This window comes from Solanum verrucosum, unplaced genomic scaffold (assembly GCF_900185275.1).
Source record: "Solanum verrucosum unplaced genomic scaffold, falcon-dt-bn FXZP01000125.1, whole genome shotgun sequence".
NCBI classification, from domain to species: Eukaryota; Viridiplantae; Streptophyta; class Magnoliopsida; order Solanales; family Solanaceae; genus Solanum; species Solanum verrucosum.
Genome location: NW_026019923.1, coordinates 1,911,513 through 1,936,867, shown reverse-complemented (window position 1 = coordinate 1,936,867; position 25,355 = coordinate 1,911,513). Strand labels below are relative to the sequence as shown.

At 31.6% G+C, this 25,355-nt stretch overlaps 2 protein-coding genes and 1 pseudogene across 3 annotated transcripts in view; 1 reads left to right on the top strand and 2 right to left on the bottom strand.

Moving 5' to 3' along the window:
- The window catches only part of LOC125824718 (enolase), a 233,916-nt gene that overhangs the window by 48,649 nt on the left and 159,912 nt on the right, over positions 1 to 25,355 (bottom strand). The gene's annotated exons all lie outside the window — the stretch shown is intronic.
- On the top strand, positions 848 to 2,218 carry LOC125824814 (uncharacterized). The gene is made up of 5 exons (XM_049504168.1): positions 848 to 925; positions 1,031 to 1,097; positions 1,180 to 1,350; positions 1,434 to 1,494; positions 1,802 to 2,218. The coding sequence occupies exons 1-5, from the start codon at positions 873 to 875 to the stop codon at positions 1,978 to 1,980; spliced, it is 531 nt and encodes a 176-aa protein (XP_049360125.1). The 5' UTR covers positions 848 to 872; the 3' UTR covers positions 1,981 to 2,218.
- LOC125824858 (AT-hook motif nuclear-localized protein 7-like) lies at positions 6,415 to 10,884 on the bottom strand (annotated as a pseudogene). Its single transcript, XR_007442816.1, has 6 exons — positions 10,803 to 10,884; positions 10,158 to 10,698; positions 9,637 to 9,704; positions 9,397 to 9,528; positions 7,536 to 7,697; positions 6,415 to 6,957 (listed from the first exon to the last, which is right to left on the bottom strand). The product of XR_007442816.1 is annotated as an AT-hook motif nuclear-localized protein 7-like (transcript).

Below are 25,355 nucleotides of genomic sequence, written 5' to 3'. Positions count from 1 at the left end.
GGATGTAATAGGTTCTCATGAAAATTTAGTATCGCAACAGTAAATTCGACCAAAGTTGGGTGTTTTTCAGACCCTTATCTCTTTTTAATACAAGTGAAATCTAAAAAGATGAGATATAAAAATGAATTTTTAAAGATGTTACACTGATTTGATCTCCTCTTTTTTTTCATTTGATTAAATGAGAATACCACTTACCAAAAATCCAGCTTAACTATACATAATTTTAGTTTTTTTACCATTAATTAATAGACCTTTTTATGCCACTATATATATTTTATAGGATCATATCACTCATTTGTGTCCATACAATCTTTTATCTCTAAATTTTTCTTCAAATTAATTTCAAGTATGACAAGTAATCTGAAGTTGAAAAATGTTGTGGTTGATTCTGATAAAGATAATAGTGATCGTGAAGATGAAAAAGTTACTAAAAAATTAGAATTGGATCTTCCTTTGGAGAAATTGAACCTTGGTCCTAAAAAAAACTTCTTGTGCTTAATCTTGGTGGGGTACTAGTTGATAGGGTGCATCGCCGCAACGAGTCTGCGGTGCGGAGATACACCCCAGACCTTGCTCACGGCAATTTCCTAGGTTAGTACGTTTACGTGTGTCCGCGTTTTTATTATTTCTGATCTGATGTTTAGTACTAATATTTGGATCAAGATGAAAAATCACAATTTTATTATTTCTGATCTGATGTTGTTTTAAGTCACGTTGTTCAAGATTCATGGATTGATTTCTATCCCAGGATGATGTGTTTCAAATCATAAAGTTTGATTTTTTTTATTATGTTATAAGTTAAACATAATTATAATTTTTTTTTGTTTTTTTGTATTAGAACAGTCTTCAAGAGACCTTATTGTGATCAATTTATGAAGTTTTGCCTTGAAAGATTTGAAGTTGGACTATGGTCCTCTGCTATGGAGTTAGTATTAATTAAATTAATATAATTTTATTTTTTAATTAGTGAATTATTAATTGATTAATTAATCTAATTTACTTTTTAACTTTTCTTTTGTCCATATGATAGTCGAAACGTGGAACCAATTTTAGACAACATCATGATTGGCCTTCGAAAAAAATTGGTATTTGTATGGGTAAGCCATTTTTTATTTAATTTAGTTTAATTAATTAAATTAAAATTGTATTATTCTTGATTTTTTTTAATTTTTTTTTTAGGATCAAGAAAAATGTATTGATAGTGGCTTTCCAACTGTGGAGAAGCAAAATAAGCCAATATTTTTGAAGCAATTGAAGAAAATATGGGAAAATAATTATTATGGTGGAAGATTTTCAGAATCTAACACACTTTTAATTGATGATGAACCCCATGTTGCTCTACTAAACCCTGTAAGTTTTAATTATTTTTCATGAATTTATTAATTAACAAGATGTCTAGGGAGACTAATTGTGAATTGTTGTTTGATTTGCAGCCTAATACTGCTGTTTTTCCTCCTGCTTACAAAGTTAAAAATAAGAGAGACACATTTCTAGGTAACAAACTTGTCCTTGATATTCATAGCTAATAGAATTTCAATTTTGTACCTGGCTGAGTTAGTGCAATATGTGGTATCTGATAATTGACTTTAGGGATCTAATTCTAATGAGTTGTTGTACATTAGCGGATTTACCTAGCTCAAAAATAAAATAAAATTCTATATAATAACTAGGTTCATGTTCAAAATTCTAAGTTTTATGCACTGATGATAAAGTTTGGCCTACAATGATATGTAAAGTTTGTTTCTATCAATCCTGATATGATAACTTGATAAAAAATTATTGTTTTCATTTTTTTTGTTAGATTCTAAGGGTGAAATGCATGAGTTTTTGGAGGGACTAGTTGATGTTGATGATGTTCCAACGTACGTTAAAGGACATCAATTTGGACAACCTGCGATAACAAATACTCACAAGGATTGGGATTATTATGCTAAGATAATTCGCGTTGCGGAAGATCCTAGCTTTGGTTGTTCTGATTAAGAATCTGAGTACTCTGATTAAGGACTTTAATTACTAGTATTATGTTCTACGAAGAAGGTTAATGGTTTTTCCCAGAACATTAAGTAAATCTTTTCTTAGTAATTGTGTACTTGTGATGTTTTGGTGTTTGTCTTATGTTTTTTGCATGTTGCAAGTCTTTTGGGACTTTATTTGTCTATGGGTTGTTAATGATATTACTATGTTTTGATAATGTTTCTATCATCTTATGTTCATATTGTCAATGATCTTTTATGCTTTTTCCAATGTTTTATATTTATTATATAACCCTTCGTTTCAGTTTACTTGTTCATTTTAATAAATCAGAAGAGTTTTGCTATATTTTTTCGTTACTATCTTTTGTATTAGAAAACTATTATTTCAAAATATCACTAATAAAGTTTGATGAATATTCTTAGCAATTGAGTTGGTTGTCTATTACATAAACTTTTACTTTGTTGGTGAGAATTCGATTTTCCACCTAACAGTCTACCTCCTCCATTTCCCCTTCCCCTACTCCCAATTTAATTTTCTTTTAAAAATATAAGGTTAGCTAGTTTGGTACAAACACTTCTGATTAAAGTTTTATTAAAAAGCATGTCATTTCAAAACGGGTCAAGTAATATAAAAGAACGAGAGTACGATTATACATTCTATTCATTGAGTGCTTTTAGTAATTCGTATATTACGCTTGTTTCAAATTATTTGTCGTGGTTTTTGAAGATAATACTGTCAAAATAATTATTATTTTAGAGGTCAAAGATACAATTAATTGTTAGTCTCCCTTTTCACTTTTAGTAGGAATTGTTCTTAAAAGTCTACTAAAATCATCAATTATATATATGGAGTGATGACACATAAACAGATAAATATTTTAATTAATGAATACAAATTATATTTTAACAAAGGGTATCTATTATAGCAACAATATATTCCATGAAATCTTAATAAAATATAAGATTATCTAAATCTTTAATAATTAAACGTGTAAAAAAAAAATAAGATAGATAATTTGAGACGGAAGAGTAAAAGAAAAGCCATCCGAACCCTTGATAAACTCTTGCTCCTCGAAAATTGAAAAAGCTCCTTCATTTAATTAAAGAATTTGAAGGGTTTAATTTCCTCTATTAGTAATTAAAAATAAACCATAATACCACTTTAAATATAAAATCACCGAGGTTTATTTTCCAACAAACTATCACTTATAAAGTCTTTTTATTTTCTTCAAACTTCAACAATGGCTCAAAAAATTCCCAACTTGAAATTGAAGAATGTAATTTCTTATAATGATAAATATAGTGATGATGAAGATGAAAAACATAAAAATAAAATTAGTGGAAAATTAGAGTTGTACCTTCCGCTAGATAAGTTGAACCTTGGTCCAAAAAAGAAACTCCTTGTGTTTAATCTTGGCGGTTTATTGGTTCATAGGGTTCACCGACAAAACCGGTTCAGTGTTCAAACCTATAAACCGGATTTGGTTTGTGGAAATTTCACAGGTTTGTCTCAATTTATGTGACGTTGTTTGAATTACAGAGACTCGAACTGATAATTTGAATTGTTAATTAATATGTCTTATATAATTGTGTTTGAATTTATGTGTAAAATTTAGAATTTGATTCTTCAAATCTGAACTATGGCACATAATTGAGATTTGAGGGGGAGGGGATTATACTTTAATTTATTGTTTAGTGGAATTATGGTAAGTACTACATAATTTATTTATTTTTAGTACAAGTAGCTACTGAATTTTCTTTGACATTATTGTTGTTTGATCGATTTTATTAATGATGTTTTTGCTTCTGTTCAATACACAATAATGAAGCAAACTTTGATTTGTTGATCAAGGATTTTGTGTGTATCACCATAATAATAAAGTGGTATGATTAGTAACATGTTAAATAAGTGTAATCTATTATGACATAAAATAAGATTTCTTCATAATTTTTTTGTTATTGTTTGTTCAATTTATGTTATATGATGTCTACTTCAATGCAGTTTTCAAGAGGCCTTTTTGTGACCAATTCTTGAAGTTTTGCCTTGAAAGATTTGAAGTTGGTATATGGTCTTCTGCAATGGAGTTAGTATTTCCCTAATTAAATTTGCTTAAATGTTTTCGATTGAGTCGACGGTTTATCATAAATGTTTGTGTACTGTGCTCTCCTTAAATCTCACTAATGAGATTATATTGAGTATGTTATGTTGTTATTGTTATTATAATCGATTGAAACTATATTTTTATTATTATAGGAGAAACATGGATGCTATTTTAGATAACATTATGGTTGGTCTTCGAAGAAAGTTGTTATTTGTTTGGGTAAGTATCTTTAATTTAATCTAAGCTAAGAACTAATTTTGCTTAATTATTGTGGTTAAATTTGTTTAAAGAAACTATATACTTAATTATAAAAGTTTTGCCCCTATTAGTGATGATGAACAATGATATATCAATGAGAAGTTAATTCGAAAAGTTTTATCCAACCGTTCTAATATTTTTTAATGAAAATAGTAACAATTCAATTTATTTTTTTTGTAGGATCAAGAAAAATGTATTGATAGTGGATTTAAGTGCTTGGAGAAAAAAGAAAAGCCCATATTCTTGAAGCAAATGAAAAAAATATGGGAAAATAAGTATAATCTTCTTCCTTTTCGTGGTGGAAAATTTTCAGAATCCAACACACTTATGATTGATGATGAGCCACATACTGCTCTAATAAATCCTGTAAGGTTTTAGTAATTTATTTTATACTGACGATGTATATTATTTAAACTCGTACATAATATATAGAAATTGTTTTATTGAGACTAATTTATATTTCTTGTTTGATTTTATTTGCAGCCTAATACTGCTATTTTTCCTCCTGTTTTCAAAGTAGGAAATGGCAAAGACACATTTCTTGGTAACAAATTGTTTATTCTAATAATATATCCTTGATATTCACTAATTGATATACATTAAGGGTGTGTTTAGTATAATGGTGGAAAAATTAAATATCAAATTTAAATTTTCTCTTGTAATAGGTCAAAGTATCTTGGAAAACATTTTATCTAGGAAATGAATTTCTTATAATCACGAAAACGATGTATTTAGAGAGAGTAGGGAAACAAACCTCAATAAATTGCATTTCAAACTCCTCATTGTATGTTCCTCAATCCTCAGTTGCTCTCGATATTTGTCTAGATTATATTTGAACCTATCATTTTCATTCATAACAAACACACACCTAATCGTAGGTTAATCATAGTAGATCGATTAATGTACTTTTTTTTCCACTGTCAATGTATATAATAAGTTCGATTTGATTTGTTTATGTAGGTCCCAAGGGTGATTTACAGAAGTTTCTAGATGGTCTTGTTGATGCAAACGATGTTCCAACGTACGTTGAAGAACATTCCTTGATTGGACAACCTGCCATAACAACTTCTCATCCTGATTGGAATTACTATGCTAAGATTATTATATGTTTTGTTGGCATAAAAAAAGAGATTTTGTAGAAATTATATGGAATATTATTATTATGTTACTGTTTTAGTTACTTAATTTCACAATATCTACTATGTTCAACTCTAAGTATTTCTCAAAAAAAAAAAACTCTCAAGTATTTTTCAATCTCATCATGTCGGATTGCATAAACTCAGATATGTACTTGTTTTACTATGTTCAACTCTAACACTCTGTTTGGATCATTGTTATCCATTGTATTGTATTGTATCGTTACTATATCTACAACGTTTGTTTTGATTGTTACTTAAAATGTATTGTATTGTGTTGTTAATTTTCGTTGTTACGTAACAATGAAAACCCTATTTTATGGAACAACCGATTTGGTGTGTTCCCATTGTTACTTAATTTCTTTTTCCAATTATATCTTTACATAATATTTCAAAATACTATTTTACCCTTTACCATATATTATTTAATTCTAATCAAACCTCCTATCCTAGAATAATTAAGAATATTTTAGTAAATTTATACACAAATGACCATTTACAGAGTTACTCTTATTCGTATCAGCTGATACTCTAAGAGGGATGTTTTCATGCCATGCTAACGATTTAACAAGTTATTTTTGTTAGCCCCATAATACTTTAGTTCATACTCTTACCTATTATATTATATCTAAGATAAGATAGAAAGATATACCATCATATCAGAGCTACTATGAAATATTTACTCATGCAAGGAACAAGAGCTCATCATTTCTAGTTCATGATTTCTTTTGGCTATATAGTTTCATCACAAAACTATATGACAAGCTAATCTAATTGTATTAGAGTCGATAATTGATTTCTTTCGTATAACACTATCGTTCATAAGTGCTACAAGATCTCGTGCATTGATACCCATGGTTATTATACCCTATTCCAAAAGACAACATAATAATGAATCAGTTTCCTTTGTCAACATCTCTTCCTAAATCATAATATCCAAAAAGAGTATAAAAACATTACAACAACCAGAAAAACAAAAGATATATTAGCCCTTTTTCTAGTCATGTCAGCATAATACTTAAAAAAAGTTTCTAATAAAGCAGTCCTAATGATTCCTCAAAATTACAATCAGCACAGACATGAGCACAAAACAAGGAATCAGCTAAGCAGAAAAGAACTATAGTCAAGTTTTGGTTCGATTCGTCGAGCTTTACTTTACTCCATAGGTATAGACACGTTAATATCTGGATATGATCTCTGCTCGAATGTTGGTTCAGATCCATTACAGTCAGAAGTGTCTGTAGAGGTGGAATTCGGCATGTCTTTGTTGCTCGTGCTGTTGTCAGCTTCACCGTGGTTGTGGATTGGTATGTGAGATGTCTGAGTCAGAGTAATGTTGCTCGCCGGTGGTGCTTGTGAGACAGGTCTTATCATTGAAACAGGGTCCGGAGAGCTGTGGATGACTGGAGGCATTCTTGGTTCGATCTGATGATGCTTCCTTTTGTTGTGTGTTTTAAAAGCGTTTGGCATGAAACTTCCAACCACCATCTAGCAAATATAAGAAGAAATTATGTTCAATAAGTATGCTAACAAGTAACGATGTTGGTTGTGAATGAGGTATACTACATGGCATTAACTTAAATCGGAGAGGATATTTGGCCTACGCAGATGATACACGTTCCATCATTTTCTGATTCACCAACATAATCAACGACTTAGCTCGTAAAGAAGACAATCATCTTCTGTCAAAGGATAGTCAGATTTGTTGTGTTCTTCAGTTAAGCAATGGATGTAGACTACTTATCGAGAAATATAGATACTTTGTTAAACAATTTTGTACTGAATTTCCAACTAGTGGCATCATTAGTCATAACAGGCTTTAGGATCTATTGAACACGATATGACCATATCTCGGACTAACATGTTATGTGTTGTAAAACATTTTTGAAATTGCAGACAAATGATTCTGTCACATCCTCATCTCACGGGTAGAACAAAGGTGGACACTTGACAAGCGAGGCTAACTAGGACTTACTTGGATAGGGAACAAGCAAACAGAGGCAGAGCTCAGAGCTCTCAGGGACTTGTAATTTATTTTATATATATAAACACATAAAAGGACTTACTTGGATGGGGCTTGCAGCCGTAAGCGAACCAGCAATACCACCACCAATAACACGCCCATCTGGGCCAGCTAGAGAAACACTCAATCCACCGGACCTAGTTTTCATGCCACCGTTATCAGAAACAGTGTATGACCCTGTTAATGCTAAGATCTCAAAGCGTCCCTGCATTGTCAGAGTAACTTAACATAAATTTTCAGGACATGGAAGGTGATACACTTCAATTTACTCAGACGGGATAATACAATTCTGAAACAAAAAGTACATGAAAGCTGATCTAATAAAAAGATGGAGAGTGAGATTCTAAGGCTATATAATTATAGTAGAAAGCATATCGGTGAACCAAAAAAAAAGGCCTACTTTTCCTTTCTAGACTGCAACAATATTTTTCTTGCTGAAAAGAGTTAGGGAGCATTGATTTCTTAAAAAAAAACTGAAACAGCCTCATCGAAGTGAGACGATTATAGGGCATCTGATAACCATTTTCATTGAGCATGTAGTGTCAGTGTCAACTCTATCTGACCCTAAGCCTTCCAAACATTACGTGATGCTATGCTGAGCAAAAATCTGGGTGCTTACGACAATTCTGGTGATATGTGTTTTGTGATTCTAAATTTGAATTTCAGTACGATGGGTCCAAGTCAAAACAGTTGTTGCAAAACAAGAAGAACATTTTAACACAACTACCGAAAACAAGAAACTGATTTATGCTTAGTACTGTAACATAAGCGAAGTCCTTCAGAATGAACACAGAAATAACATATACAGGAGATTTGAACTCATAAAAGGTAAATTAACTTGATCCCGTTTAAAATAAATTACTAGAACAAATAAGAGAAGTGACGATTATCAATTAAAGATTCATTGCACATGCAATTGCAAACTTGAATTTCCTCGTCATTATTGTGCTTTCATTAATAAGCACAGGAACTCCTGGTAAACTTTGCTACTTTACAAGTCCAACCATGTAAAAGCAACATAGGATTCAGGCTTCAACCAGAGTTCCATTAATACAATGATTCAGACAGTAATTAGCATTCTTCTACAAAGCGATTTCGTACTAACTTTGGAGTAGATTTCAGTAATAAGCTAATCTTTCTATGCACATGTAAATGCTGCACTAAATCAAGGCTAGCAAGTACACTAAGCCCTAAGGGAGTGATTTAGTCAAATTTCCTTTTAACGGTAGTAATACAACTCTTCGAGGAAGTTTATTTATCTGTTTTTTTGGATGATCAGCCTGCCTCTCTCCCCTTCCCCACTTAAATACCAGACTTTTGTCTACAGCAAGATTCGAACTCAAGACATTCACCTAACCCACACATCACATGTTGTGCCCTTACCACTAATACTGCTTTTTTAATAGCTATAACAGTGTTTTCTAGACCAACTCGAATGCACCTCGAAGGGGGGAGGGGGGGAGGAACCGTATCCTGCAGAGAATCCATCCTCCAAATAATTAGATTCTTGATCATGACAATTTTCCAAATTATTTTTCTTTGTTTTTTCATGTAAGGTGGTTGAGGTAGGGCAACAACAATAACAGAAGAACCCCAGGTAACTAAAATCCAGTAAAAGCTGATGCAATCTTGAAAAAGATAACAAGTACTCTATTTGTTTCAATTAGTCCGTTTTACTTTTTTAGTCTGTTTCAAAAAGAATGTCTTTTTCCTTTTTTAACAACTCTTTAGTTCCCAACTTTTTCACATCGGATGTTTAAGACCAAAGATTAAAGAACGTTTCGGTACATTCTACCTACCTTTACTTTCTTAAACTCCCTACCAAGTCAAAACGAGACAAACAAATCAAAACGACGAGTACAAAACACAAGATTAGGAGAAAAGAATGAAAACAAGAATCATGCCTCATATGTCAATAGACCTCCAGAAGAACCAGGCTGACGAATCGTAACATTCGAAACAGCACCATTTGCAGACAGAACACAGATCCCTCTTGAACCCTTCTGCACAAAAGAATAAACCTTTCCTGCCACATCCTACATAACACACCAGAGTACAATTCTCAAATCTTTACAAGAAAATCAAAAAGTAAACAAACATCTCAGATCTGAAAAACAGAAAAAACAAACAAGAATTTTTTTTACCTCTCCAGTATGAACAGTAACCACATGAGGCATAAAATCACCTCCAGCTGTGTGAGCAAACAATTCACCTTCATAGACCAAAAAGCAAACACTCAACATCACCATAAAGACATTAGGTAAAACAAACTAAAGCAAACAAAACCAAATATTGGATCTTTTTGACTGCTCATTTCAGATTTACCCCAAAAAAAATAATTTTTTTTTTTTTAGAAATTCTAGGGTTCTTCTCCCTTCTAATCAACAAAACAATTTCAAAAAAATACCCCAAAAACGCCAAAGAAAATAATGAAACAAAAACACAAACATAAGAAAAAATTTCTATGGGGGAATTTTAGTAGCTCAATTGTTAGTTCGATTTCCCACCTTGTAATCGTCTCCCCCATTTCCGCTTCCCTACCCCTACCCCAACCCCCAATTTTTTTTTAACAGATCTTTAAGCAAAATCTCCATGAACCCCCCAAAAAAAATACAGAGCTAAACAAAGTTTGTTTTTTTATTGTTTTGGGGATTTTTAGACTTACCCAAAGAAGCAATTAATTGCAAGTTACCAGCACCAGTAGGCCTTCCACGTCCTCTTTTAGATGAAGAAAAGCCACCGGAAGAAAGCACCGGCGACGTTATAGTAAAACCAGTCGGCGGCGATGTCACTCCACCACCACCACCCGGTGAAGTGACAGCTCCGCCGACGACACCGCCACCACCACCACTTCCTACTGCAGCTGCTGCTTTAGCAGCTGCTGCAGCAGCAGCTTTTATATATTGAGGTGTTAAATTTCCATCAGCATCATATTTTCTTGGTCTTCCTCTTTTCTTTTTGTCACCACTACCCACTACCCCATTACCCCCACTACCAACCACCCCTCCACCCCCAGTTCCTCCTAAACTCATATTCATAACTTGGGGTACCACTACCCCACCACCCCCACTGTTAAAACTCCCATTTGTTCCTGCTACTGCTGCTGCCACCACTGGTGCCGCCGGTGGTGGTGGTGGTGAATCATACTCCGAGTTAACCCCTAGTGACCCAGATTCTGTACTCTCTTTATCTTCCATTTCCATCATCTACAAAAAAAAACAGAGTACTATCAAGAATGAAGTTCAAATTGAAAAGGGTTGGTGAACAAATGGCGCCACAAAGAAAAAAAAAGGGGTTTTCAGATTAGTACTGATATCTGATTTTCAGTAAAAAAAAATTGTGTTTTTGGAGTTTGTAAAGTTCGAGCTTCCCTCCATTAATGGAGTGAAAAAATAGAAAAACAAAAGTGAAAGATAAAAAAAATAAAATAAAATAAACTGATATATATGTATATTATATTATATGTATAATATAAATATAATATTTGCCTTTTGTCTGGACTCTATTACACCAAAAGTGTTTATTTAATAGATAATGAAATGACAAAAATGCCCCTGGCTTTACTTTTTATGTTCGTATATTACCTTTGTAGATAAACGAAACAAGGTCGAAATTGTCCTTAAACTATGCGGAAAAAAGTAATTTTACCCTTTGTTAAAAATTGGTCTCGAATTTGTTCTCGTTACGAGTGGTAAATACCAGAGGTTTAAATGAAGTCAAAATGTGAAATTTATATGCAAACACGTGTTATGTATCGATTGTTTTGCGCGGACTTGAGTAAGTTTATATTATGACTTGCCTTTGTCCTTTTCGATTAACGGGGTCAAGGATTAATTAATCCTCAGTTGACATATTTAGCATTTGAACAAAGCTATATGTGTTTTACGCGAAAATGAGTAAATTTCTACTATGACTTGTGCCTTTGTTCTTTTTGATTAACAGGTCAAAGATAATTAATCGTCAGTTACTTATTTGGAATTCAAGAAAAGCTATGTGTTGTTTTACACAAACATGTATGACTTGTCTATTGTCATTTTAGATTAACATGTCAAAGATTAATTAATTATCAGTTAACGTATTTAGTATTTGAAAAAAGCTATATATTCAGACATAGTGATAATAACAACATACTCAATTTGGTCTCACAAGTAAGATTTAAGGAGTTATGCGTACGTAAATCTTATTTCTATCAAGTGTGGTCCAAACACATGAAAGAAAAATAGATTTAACACTTATGTTTAATGGGTGTGAAATTATTCTATTTAGTATAGTTAAAAGGGTAGTTTTGAGCCTTTTTTTTTTTTTTAGATGAATGACAATATTTTGTTTTCATATTTAGAGATTTATGATTTATGAATTGTAATTATCAAATCTTATTAATTTTCCGTAAATAGACTATAGAAGGATATGTTTTTTTAAAGAAAATATTTTATTTGTTATCATATTCACTCATTATTAGAATATTTTAATTAAATTCATTTGTGATTTGATAAGTTTTAAAGTTAGAATTTCTGTCATATCTTTTTGTATCTTTTTGACTTAGTTGTCAATAATTTGTCTATATTATATCATAAAATTCCGGGAAACGTTATAATTTATGTGGAAAAAGAAAGTATTTTATTTTCTTTCTCAATTAGAAATACCAAAAAAATCAAATAAAAACGTATGCTTTTTGGCCAAAAAAATAAAATAAAAAAATAAAATGCAATCCCTTTAACCATAAAAATGATTCCTTATACTATACCTTTTTTTTCTTCCGTTACAAAAGAGATTATTTTAGATTAATTAGTATGTATTTAAAATTTATTCTAAAAATAAAACAAGTTTAATGTTCATCGTAAAAGTTTTAAAATGATATAATTATCTTATTAGCATATTTTAAAAATGATGGAGCAAAAACAATAACAGTAGATTAGAACTAAAAAAAAATTAGTTGATTAAATATTAGTTTAATAAGGATAAATGTTATTGACAGCTTTCCTCTTAAATTGATTTTATGTGACACAAATTTAAATTAATCGAGAGTTCTAATTGATATAGAATTAAAAATCATAAAATAAAAATAAATGTACTTCTAAGTAATAAAACATATTTTATAAATAAATAATTATATATTTGGGTAGAAGTATTAAACTTGATGATAAGTCATTTAAAAGATAACATAGACCTTCACGATTTAAAAAATAAAATAACCCTACTTAGATTTTTTGGGTGTTATTTTCATTTTTTAATGTAAAAAACAAAAATCTTTTTTAAAATATATATTAAGTAATGAATAAATATAATTCTTCCCATCTTAATTTAAAAAACTGGGTTTGAGCTTTGTAAATGGACAAAAACTCTTGATAGGGAGCGTTTTTCTTTGAAAATGGATATACTAATTAGTCGAGTCAGTAAATTTAGGTATATAGTAGTTGATATAAGAGATGGGAATTTTTAAAGGAAGAAAAATAAAAGTGTGAGAAAAGAAAATGACAATTGATATGCACATAAATGACAAATGAAAATAATTTGGGGGGTAAAAGCGACTTTAAATATTATTAATACACAAATAAATAAAACCGGTGAAAATATTCAAACAACAAAAAGCCAGTCAACGTATGATGTGCTGTTAAAGCTTAAAATCCTGCAATAAAATAATGCTTTAATTCAATTATTTATTAGTAATAAAAATTTAAAAATATAGTACATACGCTAAGTTTTCCCTATATTCTAAGTTGAAAAAGGGGTCGTAATTATTATATATAATCTTATCCTATATTTTTTTTTTGCGATAGATTAATTTTATAATTTAAAAGGTCGAATCAAAAAGGATTATTATATGTGATTTGCATTACATAGTTTTACTCAACATTTTTACAATAAATCCTTTTATAACTCAAATTCGATAATAACTTTGTTAGTTGTATCAAAACTCTATTGAATAATAAAATATACAAATAATTTTTTTATAAAAAAAGTACAAATCCCCAAACAAAGTCCTCTTGGCTCGATTTTAATATTATAAGATAACTGAAAAAAATCAAAATTCGAGAAACATTGGGTTTGCTTATTTCTCACTACACTATATACTTTATACATTTTTATTATTATTCTTTTTAAAAAAAAAAGCAATTAAGATATTTAAATTGAAAAGAAGAAAAAATCAAACATAATTATGGCCTTCTCTACTGTAATTTTGACTCTTTACCTAATTACTCCCTAGCATTATAAGTTACTTTTCCCATTTTAGGGGCTAAATTTATCATGTAATATTATTTCATTGAAATTTCGAAGTGCGAAGTAGCGGATATTGAAGATAAAATGAGAGAAGGTTATTTGTGTATGTTATGTATAAACTTATAAATGTATCAATATATAGAGTAAAACAATGATAAGTGAAGGTATTTAAAAAAAAATGATCAATCTGAAATTATATGAAGAAAACTATCTCAAAAGACCTATAAATTTTTTTATATAAATTCAGAATTAAAGATTAGACGAAAGAAGAAAAAAATCCATATATATAATAATTTTAAAAATGTGTAATACAAATTAATTTATGATAACAGGTAATCTTTCACATTTTTTTCATGACAAACTTGATTAAAACAAATTGAGAATATTCTCATGATTTTCATTTGTTGACAAGCACTTATAATGTGGATGAATGTAAAACCTGCATAGTCAAAATTAACAAAAACCATTTATTCATTCAACTACCAATTCTATATGTTGAGTGTAAAAGAATATTTATATTATTAAATTATTTAAAAGATAATTACAAATAATTATTAAAAAGACAAAATAGTAACTCGTCTTCTTTTGAAAAAAATGTATAATTGAATTATGTGGGATTGGTTTCTGTGACGGATAAGAGGAGGAAAGCGAGACTGAGAAGGTTTGAGCATATAAAGAGGAGGTGCGCTAACGCCTCAATGAGAAGGTGTGAGAGCTTGGTTGTAGGGGGTATGCAGAGAGGTAAAGATAGGCCGAAAAAGTATTCGTAAATGACTTGATTAGATAGAACATGATGTGACTTAATATTGTCGTGGACATGACTTTAGATAGGAAGGAGTGAAGATCTTGTATTAATATAGAAGGTTAGTATAGGTAGAGTATTGTCTTGCCTTGCGGAGGTTTAGACTTGTTAGTGTTTGCCGTAGTACTAGTCGTACCTTTATAGTTCTTATCATATAGCTTATAATGTTTTGATTATCCCATTATTTTGTTGTGACCGTTATTTCTTTCTTGTAGACCTTACAACATTTTTTTTCTATTAACTACTATATTTTCTTTATTATTTTTATATTTTTTTACTTTGATTTGATGTATTAAGCGGATGATTTTTCGAGGAGTTTATGTTGTTCTAGGCTTCTTAAGAGAAAAGCCCAATAAATATTAAATGTAAGACCCCACACCTCATTAAGATAACTCGTACAATAGACCTTCTATTACAATAAATATAATAAATTCAAATTAAATTATACTAATATTAGCTGTGCCTGTTCATATAAATTAAATTATAAATATTTATTTTGGATGTCGTTATCTCAAAACCCTCCTATTTTATATCTAGACACCCCTTTATGTAAATCTTCAATTTTACTTTTCTTAAACCAAATGGAAAAAGAAAAAAAAAAATCTGCACACATCATAAAAGGAGGAAGGGATAATTCCTCTTTTGATCTTCAATTATTGATAAATTTAATGGAAAAATAACCTAAATATACAAGTTATTTTATCATATTTTAAAAAATTCTATTAATTGAAAAAATTATAAAAATTTCTACTCTCTTATTTTCGGATACATCACTTTTTGCGATGTATTAGTCGGATACATTATTTTACGCGATATATTAGTCGGATACATCACGTTACGCGACGTATTAGTCGGATACATCACTTTACGCAATGTACCGGGATGTACGCGATGTATCGCGGACGTTGAATGAGGTATTCGAAATTGAAATGTGATGTTGAGGGATGTATTCAAAATGGGAACGCAATGTACCGAGACGTTTTGGGATGTATCCGGATTCCACCAAATTTAAGGAATTTTTGTAATTTAGAAAAGAATAGAAATATGATATAATTGGTTCTTAACATTATGAGATTTGTGTAAAATTTCTCTTTAATAGATTGTGTATTTCTAATATCCAATTAAGTAAAACATGTAGTTTTGATCCTTCTCAAAAGGTTGACTACCACATAAGTCGTCATCTGTTTAGGAAAAATATAAGTTAGTATCGTTTTTTGATTATTTTTTCAGAGGAGGGAAAAACGAAAATAGATAGCAAATGGTAATATGGTTGATTCGAGGATCTGACACGCAGAGCAAACTTTTCTATTGTGTTAGCATTTCTATGATTGACTATAGGGCTTGAGGTAAAATAGCGAAAATCGAATTATCAAATTTAACTGAACTTTTTAATAATTCGTTATTCAATAATTCGATATTCGGGAGTTAAATTATAGGATCATGGTATTCAGACTTGGGGTCGATATGAGACATTAGTACCATTTGGTATTCGGTATTTCTTGAATATCAAAGTATTTACTTAATGAAGGTCATATATCAACATGTCAATTTCTCATTAGTACAAGTCCAAAGAGAAAGTTAAAGAATAAACATAAACAACCCTAATACATGTCTTTCAACGGTATCAATTTGTCTTTCTTGATGTCTTCTTACTTTTTGATTTTTTATTATATTGTGTCTCCACATAGAAAAATAGAAATAATGGGAGAAATAATATTAACTTTGTAATACAATCGGCTACAACTTCAATACGGTATTACTGAATATTGTATCAAACCGAACTACCGAAGTTTAAATTACCGCTTACCAAATTACGGAATCGAATTAAAATTTTGATATTTGGTATCTACTTCTAACTACCAATTACCGAATTATCGATCCCAAAATTTGAGAATTCTAAATGTCCATCCCTAGTTCAGTACCCCGTCTCCCCTTGATCCATTGTATTAGAGTGTAAAGATATATTTTGAGCCTAGCTCAATCCTAAAAGCTAGCTTATAGAGTGAGAATTGTCCAAGTCCATATAAGGAGACTAATTGGTCATCTTTTTTCAACTGTGGGACTTCTTAACATTCTCTCGCATGCCCAAACCTCGTTAACTGGAACGTGGACAATATCATATGGGTGCTCAAACCTCGTTAACTGGAGCGTGGACAATATCATATGGGTGCCCAACATCGATGAACTAAGAATTGGGATGAACCTGATTATAATATCATGTAAAGGTGGATATTGCGGCTATCTCAACCCTTGAAGCTAGTTTAGAGGGTGAGGGTTGTCCAACTCCATATATAGAGACCAATTGCCCATTCCTTTTTCAATGTGGGACATCTTAACATCAAGTGATTCGAGCCTATTGATAATAATAGTAGTACTTAGCATACAATTATCTAATTAGCATATTAGTCAGTTAGTTAATTTGTTTTATATTCCATTAGTTAGTTGAGGAGTTAGTTAGTGGAGTGAATTGACAGTTGGCTTAACAGCCTTGACACACTTGTAGATATGCATGACTTCTATTCTCATTTTGGTCTAACAGAATAATAGAGATGAAAATTTCCCCAAATGAATTCTTTCACTAAATTCTACATGGTATCAGAGGAGTGAATCCATGAGATTTAGATTCATAATTGGTTCAATCGGAAAACTTCGAAGCATCCATTGATTGAGCTCGAAGAAGATGACATTGATGACAGAGGAAAATGTAGTGGCTGCAGTTTCAGGAGTTTCAGCTGATACTCTTGACAGAATTGAGAAGAATCGAAATCATCCATTATATCTTCATCCCTCCGATACTCCGGGCAGTGTATTGACATCAGTACAACTCACAAGGATTGAAAATTACTCATTATGGAGTAGATCATTAATGATTAACCTTCGTGCAAAAAGCAAACTGGGATTCGTACTTGGAACTTATCGCAAATCTGATTACAAACCTGAATTGTAGGAGCAATGGGAGAAATGCAACGCATTCGTATTGGCATGGATTATGAACACTGTATCAAAGAAATTATTGAGTGGAATCGTATATGCATCAGATGCAATAATGGTTTGGGAAGATCTGAATGAGCGTTTCAACAAGGTTGACGGATCTAGAAATTATCAGCTTTATCGTGAGATCTACATAATTAATCAAGGTAATTTGACAGTTTCAGGGTATTTTACTAAATTGCGACTTATGTGGGATGAGTTTGATGCACTGGTTCCACCTCCTGCTTGTAATTGTGATAAGTCGAAAGTGTATGTTGATCATTTACAATTCCTGCGATTGTTTGCTTTTTTGATGGGTCTGAATGAGGTGTACAGTCATGCGTGAAGTCAGATTTAAATGATGGATTTACTACCTAATGTGAGCAGGGCTTATGCCATGATAACATCTGATGAAAGTCAGCGTATGACAGCTGATTCCAGAATAGGTAGAGATATGCATGAATCTATGGCTCTATATGCAGGAAGGGGAAATGATTTAATGAGCATTCTAGCAAAGGGAAAATTGGTTGTCCTTTTCAGGAATCTCTAGCTTTGTATGTTGGAAGAGGAGGTTACACAAATGCTGGAAATGGTAACTACGATTATGTAAATGCTGGAAATAGTAACTATAACAATCCTAGACAGAAGAAAAACTAGCACCTAGTATGTGACTATTGCAAACTACATGGTCACACTAATGATATATGTTTTAAGCTCATTGGTTATCCTATTGACTGGAAGTTCAAGAAGAAATCTGGTCCAAACTCAGGAATGATGAATGCTGGAAGATGAGCAACAAATCATGTTTACATGGATAGAGAATTTAGGGATGATTTTAAACTAGTACATACAGGTCATGGTATGATTCATTCAGGTCAAGGATCAAGCAGCAACAACTCTGGTGGAGCTGATAATTCTCAGATGACAGGACATTCAAATCCTCAGCCTAATCAGAACACAATGGAGTACATGGCAAACACTGCAGGTACTAATTATGCTACTGCATTGTCAGTAAATAATATTAGTAGAAAAGAACGTGTTAAACTGCGATTTACTAGTACATCATGGATAATTGATTCATGGGCAACATGTCATATGACTTCCAAGGTTACTAATCTAATTGAAGCATCCAGTAAGAATATAGATAGACAAGTTAATTTGCCTAATGGTCAAACATCTTTAGTAACTCAAATTGGTGACTACAAGTTATCAACTGGTGATGTTTTACACAATGTGCTAGTGGTTACTCAATTAACAAGACAACTGAATTGTTCTGTGAAATTTTTCCCTGAGTTTTGTGTATTTCAGGACCTCTTAAATGGAATGGTGAAGGGGATTGGTAAAAAGAAGGATGGTCTCTATTATCTTCCCACTCATCTTCCAAGAGAGATCAAATCTGCTGAACACAGTTTCTTGGCACATACCAAGCATTCAGGAGGATTACTTTGGCACAATAGACTTGGACACCCCTCAACAAAAGTGTTACACATTTTATCTTTGCTTAGAAATAATGATGATTTCGACATTTGTAATAGCTGTCTGTTCTCTTGCTAGACAAACTAGGTTCCATTCCCTTCAAGTGTATCTAGAACAGATTCTATTTTTTATCTGATTCACCTAGATGTATGGGACCATATAGATGTCCTACTCATGCTGGTTACATATTTTTTTTTACTATTGTTGATGATAATTCCAGAATGACTTGGTTATTTCTCATGAAATCCAAATGTGATGTTTTTTGTATTCTAAAGTGTTTCATTACTATGGTCAAGACTCAGTTTAATACAGTTGTTAAGAAGGTTAGATCAGATAATGGGACTGAGTTCCTTAACAGAGATTGTAGATCATTGTTTGAAAGTTTTGGTATTATTCATGAGACTAGTTGTTCTCATACCCTTCAACAAAATGGGGTGGTCGAAAGGAAGCACAAACATATCTTTGAGGTAACACGAGCTCTCAGGTTCAAAGGTTCCCTTTCAATTAGATTTTGGGGAGAATGTGTATTAGCAGCATTTCACCTAATCAATAGGTTGCCAACCACAGTGTTGCAGGGCCAGTCACCCTATGTTATTTTCCATAGTTACCAGCCTGATTTAACTCATTTACGAACCTTAGGTTGTTTGTGTTATGCTACAAAGCCTATTAAACCTGATAAATTCTTTACTAGAGCTGATGTTTGTGTATTCATGGACTACTCATCTAATCAGAAGGGATATATTGTGTATGGTTTACATCAAAGAAAGTTGATGGTGTGTAGAGATGTCACCTTCAAAGAGGATATTTTTCCATTTGCTGCACAGAAGAGGGATCATTTTATTCCTTTATTTCTTCCACAGAAGATGGACATTAAAGCAGATGATGATTTACAGGCTATGACTGATGATCCAAAAGTTCTGATTGGTGATATTGAAACAGTGGGGCAAGAAGATATTGTTTTGGAAAATGATTCAAGAAATGATGTTGTATGTGATAATGTTAATGTACCTTCAATTGAGCACAGTACAAGACATTCCACCAGAACAACTACTCCACCAGTATGGTTAAAGTACTTTGTCACTACTGCTACTACTCATAATCATCCTTATTCCATGGCCAACTACATTACCTATAACCATATGTCCCCTGGTTATCAAGCTTTCCTTAGTAAATTTTTTGTTGATATTGAGCCTATGTGTTATGAAAAGGCTATTAAAGATCCAAGATGGGTGGTAGCTATGCAGCAGGAAATTAAAGCACTAGAGGAAAATGGTACATGGCAGATTGTGAAATTGCCTGAGCACAAGTTTGCTATTGGTTGTAAATGGGTGTTTAAGATCAAATATAAAGCAGATGGACAGCTTGATCGATACAAAACAAGACTTGTTACAAAAGGTTATTGCCAGACAGAGGGTATTGATTATTAAGAAACATTTGCTCCTGTAGTCAAAATGGTTACTGTGAGATCCCTCATTGCATTGGCTGCAGTTGAGAACTGGCCTATTTACGAAATGGATGTGTTCAATGCGTTTTTACAAGGTGATCTATTTGAAGAAGTGTATATGAAGTTGCATAAGGGTTTTAACACTGGAGATAAGCACCATGTATGCAAGCTTGTTAAGTTTTTGTATGGCCTCAAGCAGGCTTCTAGGCAGTGGAATGCCAAGCTTACTGAAGCTTTATGTAATTCAGGCTACAGTCAAAGTCAATTGGATTACTCACTATTCACTAAAAGGAGTACTGTTGGTTTAGTGATCATTTTGGTATATGTTGATAACTTATTAATCACAGGAAGTGATTTTGCATTGGTTCAGGCCACAAAACAGGTGCTACACAACCATTTTAAGATCAAGGACCTATGAGAGTTGGGATATTTCTTAGGTATTGAGTTATGTCAATCATCCACTGGCATAGTGATGAATCAAAGAAAATATGCTTTATAGTTGATTGTTGAGGCTGGTCTTGCTGGTGCACAACCTATTTCTACTCCTCTAGAATGCAACATAAAACTCACTTCAGCAGCTTATGATACCAATATCAATGATTCCTTGTTTCAGGATATTGGTAGATATCAAAGGATGGTAGGAAAGTTGCTCTATTTGACTAACACCAGACCTGACATTGCATTTACTGTCTAGACTTTGAGTTAGTTCATGCAACAACCCAAACTCTCACACTAAAATGTTGCACTGAGAGTTATCAGATACATCAAAGCCAATCCTGGATTGGGCTTGCTTATGAGTTCCCATAAAGACCACACACTAACAGGATTTTGTGATGTAGACTGGGTTGGTTGTGTTAGCACTAGAAGGTCTGTGACTGGGTATTTGTTGAAGTTTGGTCGTTCTCTTATTTCTTGGAAATCCAAGAAGCAAAATACTGTGTCTCGAAGCTCTGCAGAGGCAGAATACAGAAGTTTAGCCACTTTGATAGCAGAGGTGGTTTGGGTTACAAGTTTATTCAAGGAGTTACAAGTGGATTTGTGCACTCCCACTACTATTCATTGTGACAACAATGCAGCTATTCAAATTGCTGCTAACTCTGTCTTCCATGAGAGGACTAAGCACATCGAGATCGATTGTCACTTCATCAGAGAGAAGGTACAACAGGGCTTGATCAAAACCAGTTACATCCCCACCAAGGATCAACAGGCAGATCTATTAACAAAGGCTCTTGGGCGTACTCATCATGCTTTTCTTTTGGCCAAGCTTGAAGTCCTGAACATTTTCAGTACTTCCAGCTTGAAGGGGAGTATTGAGAATAATAATAGTACTTAGCATACAATTATCTAATTAGCATATTAGTCAGTTAGTTAATTTGTTATATATTCCATTGGTTAGTTGAAGAGTTAGTTAGTGGAGTGAATTGACAGCTGGCTTAACAGCCTTGACAGACTTGTATATATGCATGACTTATATTCTCATTTTGATCTAACAGAATAATAGAGATGAAAATTTCCCCAAATGAATTCTTTCACTAAATTCTACAGAGCTGAATGATTAGATTCATATTCTATTATTTCTACATTTTAGACAGATGACGTGCTTCTTTTCGTCTCAATTCTCCATTGCAATCGTTTCAATCCATCCTCTCAGTGAAAAATCCTAACATATCCTATCAACTGATTTATCCGTAAATTCTCTCTTCTATTATATTCAAACTATTTTTGAAATCATATTACCCAGTATGAATAATATTACAAATTCAACATAACATTTGACAACAAAATTATTTAGTATTTAATAATTCATTAAATTTATAAAATTGTGTAGGTCTAATGTTCAAATATATAGTTTTGATCCTCTTCAAAAGGCTGACCACCACATAAGTCGTCATCTATTTAGAAAAAGTATAAGTTAGTATCTTTGTTTGATTTATATTTTCCAAGGATTAAAAGAATGAAAATAGACAACAAATGATAGTCATGGTTGATTCGAGGATCTGACATGACGGAACAAACTTTTCTATTGTATTGCATTTCTCTGGTTGACCCTTTCTCCCCTTTATCCGTCGTAGCACTCAATCTCAAAATTTAGCTTATAGAGTGAAGATTGTTCAAGTTCATATAAGAAGACTAATTGGTCACCCTTTTTTCAATGTGAGACTTCTTAATACCCCCACACTCCCAGACCTCATTAACTGAAGTGTAAATTATTTAATATGGGGGCCCACCATTGATAAACAATGAATTAGGATGGATCTGACTATAATATCATGTAACGATGAATCTTAGTTTAACTCAACCCCAAAAGCTAGCTTATAAAATGGGGATTGTCCAAGTTCATATAAAGAGACCAACTACGCATCTCTATTCTGATGTGAGACTTCTTAACATCAAGCGATTCAAGCAAAACGATTAGGTCTATATTCTATTATTTCTACAATTTAGACCAATGATGTTGTCAAAGTAAAAGGTCCCACATTGGTGGTTAATGAGATGTGTGGACTCCTTATAAGGCTTGGACAATTCTTCTCTGTTCGAGCTAGCTTTTGGGATGTGAGTTAGGCCTAAGACCTAATTTAACATGGTATTAAAGCAGGACTCATCTCACCCAATGCTGGGGTCCAAAAAATAAAAAATCGCCCAAAATTACCCACGCACCAGATGCTAAGCATTAGGCGTGAGGTGGATCAAAAATTGCCCAATATTGCCCACACACCAGATGCTACACATTGGGCGTGAGGTGGGGTGTTGAAACAAAAGTCTCACATTGATGGTTTAATGAGATGAGTGGATTCCTTATAAGCCTTGGACAATCCTCCTCCCTTCGAGCAAACTTTTGGGGTGTGATTAGACCTAAAACCTAATTTAACAGATGTGTTTCGTTTTATATCAATTCTTCATTTCGATCCATCACCTAGGTGAAAAATCCTAACACACCCTATCAATTGACTTATCCGTACTCAAAAAAAAAGTAAATTGCTTAAATCCTCTTCTTTATTATATTCAAAATATTGTTTGAATTATATTACCCTCAAGCATGAATAATATTTCAAATTCAACGTAGCACCTTGATAATTAAATTATTTATTTTAGTATTTAATAATTCATTAAAATTATAAAAATGAATAGTCAAAGAAATAACTTAATTAAAGGTTAAAAATATACTTCTTAACTTAGTATTGTAATTATAAAAAATTATCAACCAAAAAGGAAAAGACAAAACAAGGAGATTTTATTTTATTTTATTTTTTGGGGGTGGGGGTAGGAATTGAAAATAGAAAATATACAGAGGTAAAGGAGAAGTAATAATATGAAAAGAAGCAGATTCCCTAGTGATAAGCATGGTGGAAAATATCTAATTTTACCAAATTTAATTATTTTCTTGTATTATTTAATCAAGCCATTGGTGTGACAGCCAAATATGAGTTTACTATTAAAATACAAAAGAGAAATTAAATTTGAAAACTTTAATTTATTTAGAGTTCCAAAAGAATTGTCTTGGTAAAGCAGTAGGTCATCTACATGCATCAAAAATAAAATAAAATTAGAGTATTCAATAGTCCCAACAACAAATTAATTATTACTAAAAAGAAAATTTTAAAAAATAGGCTTTTTTATCTTTAGAAGGAAGAAAGTCCAAGTATACTATAGACAAGTATATTATTAAACTAATAATAATTCATTTGTGTTGTCAATCTTATAGTGCAATAGGGACCACTTGTTATCCAATTTGCAATTTAATAAATCAAAAGACATAAAGTAAGTTATATCATGAAAAAATAACTCACTTAATGCTTATAAATCTTAAAATATATATTAACAATAATAATATATTCAGGATAATATATATATATATATAAAAAAAACTAGACTGAACATGATACAAAAGGTGTTTATGTCCTGAACTGTTGATACAAAATAAAAGTTCAACAAACTCTCGACTCAAGTAAAATAATTTTTTTTTATCACAATATAAAATATGTATATTAAAAAAAGGTGAAATGAATAAAAAAAAACATTTGTAAGTTGTCACATTAAAAAAAAAGACTATATAATATAATCATATTAGCAACTAATACTACATATAATTTCCGTGATATCACTTCAAAATATATATTTCTAAAAATCTGTTGACCCAAATTTGTGTCCTTTGTGATAAATACTTGTTTATATCAAATTAAGATATTTATTATAGTTAGGTGATTTAATTGAGTAAATACATTCTTTAAATCTGATAAAAGCATTTAGGCTGGCCACACATACTATAATGATAATTACAGATAGCGTGAATTTAATAAGATCGACACAATTCAAATTATTTTTTACAATTTAGAAATATGAAATTGAAAATCGTTAGTAATTGCGATTCAATATGCCGTTAAATAGTTCATATAGCATATTAAATGTGTCATTTTAAAGTAAACTTAAAATATGTGACACAATTTAAATTATTTTCCACAACTCAAAAACATGAAGTTGGAATCGTTAGTAATCGTAACTCAAACATGCTTTCATATAGGGTATCAAATGTCTTTCTCAAATAAGTATAAAAAAAAATGAAATTTTATTTAAATCAATTTTCTTTTTGTTCTTTTGCCCCATGAAAAATAAACTTGAAAATAATAAAGCTGCAATGTGATAATTAAAGGCTATAAATTCAGAATCTAATAAAACTTTAAGGCCCTCCCCATGTGATTTGATTCTTTAATATTCACGCCCCAAGACCTTATTATTAATTAATTAATTCATTAATTTACAAAAATCGAAGAAAGTTACTAATTTTATAATAGAAAAAATAAATCATAAATATCTTGGACTCAAAGTTTGTGCTTTCTCACGTTTAGTCAAATCTTACCCCCAACGAAAAGTGTGCACCTTATAATAATAATAAAATATTGTATATATTGTGTATTTTGGCATTTAATAGATTTAGGCATGCTAGAGATAAGATC

What these genes read in the sequence shown, in the direction of transcription:
- LOC125824814 (XM_049504168.1), top strand. Translation starts at nt 873, where the DNA reads ATGAAGTTTTGCCTTGAAAGATTTGAAGTTGGACTATGGTCCTCTGCT. An exon ending in ATGTTGCTCTACTAAACCCT is followed by an intron (nt 1,351 to 1,433) that starts GTAAGTTTTAAT and finishes TTTGATTTGCAG; the next exon opens with CCTAATACTGCTGTTTTTCC. An exon ending in TAAGAGAGACACATTTCTAG is followed by an intron (nt 1,495 to 1,801) that starts GTAACAAACTTG and finishes TTTTTTTGTTAG; the next exon opens with ATTCTAAGGGTGAAATGCAT.